The following is an 8,706-nucleotide window of genomic DNA, read 5'->3' on the forward strand; positions in this document are numbered from 1 at the left end:
CATGGTAAGTAATTACAGTTGTTTTATTTTATTTTTTTACAAAATCATGAAATTTAACAAACTCATAAGATGATATAGTGCATTTTTTATTTCCAAAACAATTAACAAAATGTACTATACAATACACCATGTAAATCATTTTATTGTAGACTACAAAATAGAATAAAGATACTTTATAAAATAGTATAAAGACAAATTGGATTCATTAGAAATAAAAATAGACTTAAAAAGTGCTATCATCATGCTGTTTATCAGGTCACAGCTGATGAAGCTACACAAGTGGTGAAATGTTTTGAGCACCACAAAATCAAATCAGTTGACTCCAATACTTTTACTAGATGACACATAAGCAGATGTAATATTAAACTGGGAAATAATGATTCCTCCTTATCATAATGCTTTTCTTCCTCATAATTAGCTTCTTCTGTCTCTAAAAAGGTTTCAGTTGTTATATTTGAAATACACTCTACACTTCCACAGCCACAAGCTGTGTTCTAATATTTCATTCCCCCTGTGAATCATATAACCTTAGATTATTATTACTCATGCAAGATTATTATTCATTATTTTGTACACAACGTACACTAATGATTATTTTCATAAATAAATCTGCTATTTATTTCTCAACAAATGAAGAGTTTTGTTTGTGAGCAAGTATGAAAATGAGAAAAACAGACACAATTACACAAAACCCCAAAAAGATGCATTGATAAAAGCTGTGAACAGTTCAAACCTCAAATTAAAAAAATACATGCTGGAACCATTAAATGTTTTTGCGTGAAAAATATTTGGCAATTCATTTTCTGCCAATCAACTAATTGTACTGTTGAGAAGTTTCTTTTGCAACAAAATGTCATTTAAAAGCTCTCCATGTGCTGTCAAGTGCATTTTTTCTCTCTCTGAATTGCAGTGGAGTATAAGTAAAGTTTGGATGAGAAGAAACTCTTACCTCAAATCTCTAAGTACCATACAATACTTCAATTAATGCACTTAATTTCCACCACATACTGGTTCTAGAGGCATGCATGCACACATTTCTATGTATGTGAAAGAAGAGGCAACACTTTTGGTTCCATTTATAAAGGTGATGAAAAGCAGATTTTATTACATTCTTTATATACAGAGTTAAGGTCATTGTCCAGAACGATGAAAGGTGTCACAGTCTTGTGGATTACAGTCCGTCATCAGACATTTCACAGTCACTGTCATACTCATCAGCTGAAGCACTGTACAAAAAGTTGATGTTGCCTTCTCCAGACAAAACTTGCAGGTAACAGTCTCTTGCTTGCACCTTCATTTCTCTGACTTTATGTTGCTTTCTCAGGATGACGCTCTGCAGACCTTTCAAACCCTCTTCACTTAAGCCACATGGTGAATCTTAAAAGAGGAACAAAATAACATTAAGCATGCTTTAGAAACTTTATAAACATACATCATAGTTATGTATATGTATTAGGGCTGCCCCAAAAAGTCAACTAATTGTTAGTCAGTCAGAATGACCATAGTTGGACAAATAATTGTTTTTCCTGCAAACAACACAACCAAACATAGCCATAGGTCTTGGTAATAATCAGACAGTCACGGACAGCTATTATGGATTAAACGGCTGGTCCTCATTTTCACTAGATAGTAAATGTCATGAAGGAAATTCAAAGTTTGAGCATTGCGAGGGCATCAAGGACAAGAAAGCATCATTCTCTAATTTCAGCTACCAGTTGGAGTGGAGTGGAGAATTAGGCCAAGTGTAATGACTTATAGAGCTAAAAGCCACTTATCGTTCAATAATATATATATATTTTTTTAATTACTAGGCTACTTACTTTAATGATTAGAGAGGACATGTCCTATATGTAGTTATGGGAATATGCACTTTAGTAGATTTTAGTTAACAGATCACTCTTACTAACTGTATAAAAAAAATATTCTGACAGTTGGAAATCTATGGTCATAGCAACCCTAAATGTTTATGCCATTTTTTGTACAAATACAATACATACTTCTCATTGTCTCACTGGCAAACATGTGGGACAGCTCTCTGAGGGTATCAGCACGAGTTGAAAGAGATTTCCAGTGGTGGTCCATCTCTGCCACAAGAATCTTCAGCTCCTCCTCAAGTCTTCTTACTGACATGATGATGTCAAACGCTCTTCTTTTTGTCCTTAGATCGAAAGAGTCTGGAATGCATTTATGAGAAAGACTTAATTCATATGTATCAAACATCAACCTTTAAAGAATCACAGAAAAAAAGTCACAGAATGACATTTGAAGCATTGTGGGTAATGTGTCATAATGTGTATATCAGATTTGTCAGAAGCAGTCAACAGACTAGTGTACACACCACTGTGTGGTAGCTGCCATGGCCAAGCTGTCTCACCAGACAGAATGGTTTCCATGCAAAGACTTTCTGTGCTTGGAACCATTCTGTTGTATTTCTCCACAACAGATGTCAGGATGCCCTTCTCCTCCCTGATCTTGCGGCGGATTCTGGCACGACCTTTGTTCCCATCGGTATCTTTGTAGAGCCGATGGGAACGTCTCTTGATACTCGCTACCAGGACCTCAATTCTGCTGGCCAAGCCATCAGCATCATTTGTGGTTGTTACTCTTGCTGCTGAGAAGAAATAGGTAGTTTGCAGTTTAAATTAAAATAAAAGTAACAATTACAATTATTTGTGCACTGTAAGACCAAACAGTGTAATTAATTAAATGAAATGAGTTAGTTTCACTCAAATAATAATGGAAGTTCTCTGTATTTAATAGAAAAAAAAAAGTATTTGGAACTCAAAATTTAATTGTAGTAAGCAGTTTAATTGCAGCACATTTCTAATTTCCTGCATTCTTTGTGTTAGACAGTATAAATAAATGTTGAAATTAAGTGTTATTTTGTGTGTTTTTGCAGATTATCATAGGCTATTCTTTAATATTGTTTTATTCTGGGATTTACAGGAGGTTCTGTTAAGTTAGTTTTGTAGGGTTACTACTGTGGTGAAGAGTAGAGCATGTGTTTTGGTTGAGGATGGGCTGCTAAACTTTTGAAACCACATGTACTGTATGTTGTTTGATTATATACATATAATGACAGTCTCTTTTATAGTTATATTAGCATGTGTTATTTGCCATCAAACATTGAAACAAGATCTGAATGTGATGTTTATGTAAATTAGCTGTTTGCAATTAACACTATGACGAGTGGGGTAAGGCTGATAACTGTGGGAGTGATGGGGTGTCTGTGATTCTGAACTTGAAAAATTAGTTTACCTAAATGTTTTAAGTATTCTGAACTTGAGGTTTAACAGTAATCATTTCCTCACCGCCTGCCCACTCCTTTACATCACTGACCCAGTCTTCCAGTTAGCTCTCTGTCACTGCCAATTGGGCTTTCAAGGACTCTAGGTTTTGTAACTGGCTTTGCAGAGCTTTTCTGGTCTACAATGACAAGCAATCACAGAACCAAGAAACAAGAACCAAATGTTCAATGCACAGCTTCATACACTGCAAACACACAATACTGACCATGTAAAACCAATTCTACAGTTGTCATTACCTTCTGATATCGGCGAGTCAGTGAAACTGCCAAATTTCGGAACTTTTGCTGATTCCATCGCATGGCCATGAGAGTCAGCATGTCTGTGCGTCCTGCAAACACAAAAGATATGATGCATAAAATATGTTATTATGTGATTATGTAACTAGAGCACTATGTGGTCATCTTACCTGCTTTTGACATATGTTTTGTTGTCACTGCAATCCTAGAGAGGAAGGCATTGCACTGTTCCACCTCCTCCCCTAGTGTTAGTCCAGCCCCATCCTGATACGACCCACTCCATTTCACCTGAGTAAGAAAACATAAATAAACAAAGAACAAGAAGTTTGCAGATGTTTGGTTTAAGATAATGTGGTTCTGTCACATAGCAACATTTTCTTACCTCACATTTAAAATCATGGGCTTTGGCATGAAATACCGAAAGGAATGGTCTCATGTTAAGGAGGTGCTGGAGCTCTGGGCAGCTTTTTGTAACTCTTTGCAGGTAGGGCCAATATTTGCAGGTCACATCCATACAAAAAAAAGTGACTTGCCTACTGGCCAACTTTTCTTGAAGGTACAGGGGATAGGCAAAAATTTCACCCCTGTACATATTTAAAGCACAGAGAAGCACTCCGTGCCGACAAACCGCAACCTCCAATCCCTCTTCGTCTACCTTGCTGGCAGATCTTTGTGAGGTCTCTCTGGCTGCTGACCACTCCCCTCCACAAACACCTCTCCCACTGACCTACAACATGGATAATGGTCAATGAAAACAAGACTCTTCTAAACAAACTCTTCAGTAAGAGGTTACTGTAGTATTGTAGTTTTATTTATCATCATATACACTTTTTACATGTTTGGTTGTGCTGTGAATGTGGTCCACAAATCTTGTAACATCTTCATCTTTGGCTATAAAGATGCCTTCAAAGATGGCCTGTTCCTCAGATCTAAAAAAACAACAACAACAAAAACAACAACAAAGGTACAAAACAGTTTATGATAACTTATTAGAGTTGTCATAAGTACCAACTTCAGTACCAGTCTGAAATTTAAAAAACGTAATGCTTTGAGCGCTGTTGAGCGGATTCATAAACACCTCTGATTGGCCATTGTGTTCACACACTCATTGGATATGTCTGAGAATGGCTTTAAATGATCAGCGCTAAAAGCGTCAATTTTTATAAGTCAGTATTTTCGACAACTCTATAACTTATAATGTAAGATTACTTAGTGCATAATAAAGAGCCATGTTATCTTATTAATATGTAAGAACACTGTGACACACAGTTTGAAGTAATGCTTGCGGTTTCCATCTACGGAAACGGCGAGCATATTTGGGGAGCATGCAGGGCAGATGAAGGGCTCTTCCTTGCATATACTGTCCACCTCAAATCGCACAGCCTCCCACTCAAAAAAACTTTTCTGAAAACTGTCTGCAGAGATCTTGCCAGTCTATTAAAAATAAAGAAACCAAAAGCTTATAAATGTACAACAAATACATTAACATCAAACAGGTTTTCAGCCCACAATTCGAATACATTAATGATACTGCAGGATTTATACATTCAGTACTCACACGACCAAAGCGAACAGTTCGCTGATCCAGCATTCTTAAAAATGCTTGACAGGACAGTCCTGGTGCCACCATCTTCATTTCCTCAAATGAGAAAAATATATCGGTAGTATAAATTGTGGCAAACTGAAGAGTTGCCGGCCAGTAGTCACTGCTGTTAAGGTCGGCCACTGCAGCAGTCCAAGTGGCTTGGCATGCCTCACAAAATAACTCGGGCATGCTTAGATCATATCGTCCTAGAAAAATCAAAAACACATCCACTGTAATGCAATCCTTTGCTGGGTCAGTCAGGGTTTGGGTTCTTAATATAATTTATACATTACTTTGTATACTTCATAAGATGCTTATCAAACAGGACAAAATGAAGTTCTTCACATTCTTACCATTCATTGTGACCACAGCAACAGTCTTTCCTGGACTGACCCTCAATGACTCTGGTGAACAACCACAGATTTTGTCAGGCATTTCCACAGGTACAAGCCGCACTGAAAAAGATCACACAGTACATGTGAATTAACATAATTTGTATTGACTGAGTAATATAAGATTGTAATGGATCAATGTTATTGAAGCACATTGCTGAAAAAGAACACAAGATATGCTCAAAAAGCCGATTGACACAGGGTATCTACATAAATTCAAGCTCAATCAAAAAGAGAAAAAAGTGATCATTTAAAAAATAAAACTTATGAGCTTAACTATTCTGAAAATGAGATATGTTGTACAAACACAAACCAAAACTTACCACATTGGGAAAGAGCCTTATCGACCACGACAGTTGTTGGAGGCAATTGCTGGAAGAAGCCAGCAGTCATGGCATCTCTATTGTGGAGGACATGTCTGGTGTGCATGCTGATGTCACATTCAGCACAGAAGAAGGGGTGTGGTCGACAGTCACTGCACCGGATAACTGCTGGACTGCTCCAACACTGCTGGCAGATGTGTGTTGCCACACTTTCTTTTGCTGCAGCCGTGTTTACCAGACGGGGTCTCTCTGCCCTCCACCTCTCTGAAAAGAGACTCTGACGAATGCCCCAGTTCGAGGATGCCAGAAGAGGATCTCTTGGGGTTCCAAGAGGTGATGCCTCATCACCTGAGGAATCGCTCAGTGAGTGCTGGAGATCTTGTAGAAAACACTCTGTTAAAATAGCAAATTTAAAAATACAAACATTTATTAACATTCTAACCCACACTGTAAAAAATAAATGTATTTTTACAGAAAAAAACGGTAGAATTTAACAGTATTATGACATTTTGACCAGAACTGTGAAATTCCATAAAAATGCTAACTTTTACATCTAACATACATTTTCCCTGTTTTTTAACTATTTAAATTTGTTACTGCAAAAAAATTACATTTTCCTTTAAATAACAGTAATTGTTGTCTATTGTTATCCTGACATGTCCTTAAAAAAACATTCCTGTATATGTTTTGGTCAGAGTTGAAAAAAATTTAGTTTTACAGAGAAAACCAGTAGAATTTCACAGTCATTTCTCATTTTCATCAGAATGGTGAAATTCCACTAAAAATGCATACATTAACACCAAATATAGCCTACATTTTTCCAGTTGAATTAGGCAGTGACTATGCACTAAGTGCAAAAAGCAACAGTTGTGATTTACACTAAAAACAAATAGCTATATATTCTATTTACATCATGTAAATGTCGCGAAAGTTTGCAATAAGTGTAAATAGTAATTAGATGCTATATTCTATATTTTGGCAGATTCTGTTTGCATCTCAGTAATTGTGTACATTAACAGGATGCAATAATAGTATAAAGTGTTTTATTAAACACTCGTTAGACACTTTATTTCTACTTCATTTTTGTTGAAAATAAATGCCTTTTCGATGTGATTTGTGATACCAAAAGGTATAAAATACAGATTCGAACCAAGGACTTTGAAACAAACGTCAAATAAACGAGGCTTCCACATTAGTGCCCGTGCCACTGAAGACATTAGGTTAGATTGCGCATCTTTTCTAAACTTTATTGGTGATCCATTGGTGATGTTGTTTCCTTGATTTATAGTCAGCATTTAGCCTACTATTGTCTACTATTGTTGTTATGCATATCATACATATCGTTCGTTTGTTAATGTTCGTGTGTTGTTTATAAAACCTGTTGTTTTTTTTTTTGTTGTTTTTTTGCCGCTGTGGTTAATGGTGAAAGGCATCAGTTTTCTCTTGTGGCTGTTAGAGCATTTTATTACTGTGGGGTCAGTTGTAGCTTAGTGGTTAGAGAGTCGGGCTTGTAACCCAAGAGTTGCCGGTTCGAGTCTCACGGCCAGCGTGTTGCGATTTATCCTAATTGCTCCCTGCACTGTGTGTGCTCACCACTCACTGGGATGGGTTAAAGAGGTCACATTTCGAGTATGCGTTTAACTTATTGGTATCCCCATCCAAACACACACTCCTGTCCAACCCACTTGTTACACCACTTTTGGAAAACCATTTATTGTTAAGGTAAGCTAATTGTCATGATTTCCATATCAAAATCCGAAATAACCAGCAGTAGATGCTATTTACTACGGAGCCCTCAAAGGGACGTGGTGGTGGAAATTTTTTTGCAAATCTTTTGCCTTCCCCCGAGAAACTTTGCGTTCCCACGTAAAACCTGTTTTGAGCTCGGACAGACACTTCCTGTTTAATGTCCCGCTGGCAGTGTTTCAGAGCTCCGTATACGTTAATGGAGCGTTTCATAGTGTTTGAACTTGGACTCAAATATAAAGAAATGTGGTCAGTTCTTAACTCAAGAAGGAGTTTAGTGAAGTTGGTAATATTCACATAGGCTATTCGAACTTCCCTATTCTTGAGCTAAACGTTAAAACACAAACGACACCTATTTAAAATCACAGTCACCTAGACAACGAGCTACAACCCAATTAATTTTTACGTAATGCTATTTACATTAGGTGTAAATAATTTTCATTTAATAAATATAATTATCAAATTTGCAGTAAGTGTAAATACTAATTAGATGCTATCTATATCGGCAGATAGTTGCACCTTACTATTTTTGTAGATTAGCAGGATCCAATAATTATCAGAGTGCAAATGATTATATTTATTAAAATTGTTAAATGGATGCTACATTGTTGTGAGAATAAAAGCCCTTCTACACCGACCCCTAAGCCTACCCAATAAATACTTTATTTTTAATAAACACTCTTCTCTTAATAAAGCACTTTATTTCCACTTTTCAAACATTTTCTAAATTTTCATTGCAAATAAATGGCTTTTTTTTATCACAAAAAAGCCAAATCTATAAGCCAGTGGTTCTTAAACTTCCTCGGTGTACATTAGTCAAAATAAATTAATTTGTTCTGCTAACCACAAAGAAAGTTATACAACCTGAGAGTACAAGACAGATTTTCAGTTTTATCACATTAAAGGTAAATAGCAAGCATTTTAACTTAAAATGTGCTAATATTGTTTTTGGCAGAGAAAATACAACTAACTTCAGGATGAATTTGAATGTTTTCTACGAGTAAACTATCAATGTGCAAGAACAGAATTGCAGCAGCTCCCTTCCATAATGACCAAATAAAAAATAAGTGCAATTAGCAACCATTACTGGCAGGTCAGGCACAAAAAGGGTTAAGG

General features: G+C 36.4%; 1 protein-coding gene across 1 annotated transcript; it reads right to left on the bottom strand.

The window, feature by feature from the left end:
* Positions 1–275: 275 nt before the first annotated feature.
* LOC127963987 (uncharacterized) lies at positions 276–4,750 on the bottom strand. Its single transcript, XM_052564122.1, has 7 exons — positions 4,380–4,750; positions 3,927–4,271; positions 3,715–3,832; positions 3,545–3,636; positions 2,339–2,611; positions 1,998–2,174; positions 276–1,377 (listed from the first exon to the last, which is right to left on the bottom strand). Exons 4-7 carry the CDS (start codon positions 3,600–3,602, stop codon positions 1,172–1,174), a joined length of 714 nt encoding a protein of 237 aa, XP_052420082.1. The 5' UTR covers positions 3,603–3,636; positions 3,715–3,832; positions 3,927–4,271; positions 4,380–4,750; the 3' UTR covers positions 276–1,171.
* Between the last annotated feature and the right edge of the window lie 3,956 nt (positions 4,751–8,706).

The sequence above is a fragment of the Carassius gibelio genome, chromosome B8 (assembly GCF_023724105.1).
Source record: "Carassius gibelio isolate Cgi1373 ecotype wild population from Czech Republic chromosome B8, carGib1.2-hapl.c, whole genome shotgun sequence".
NCBI lineage: Eukaryota > Metazoa > Chordata > Actinopteri > Cypriniformes > Cyprinidae > Carassius > Carassius gibelio.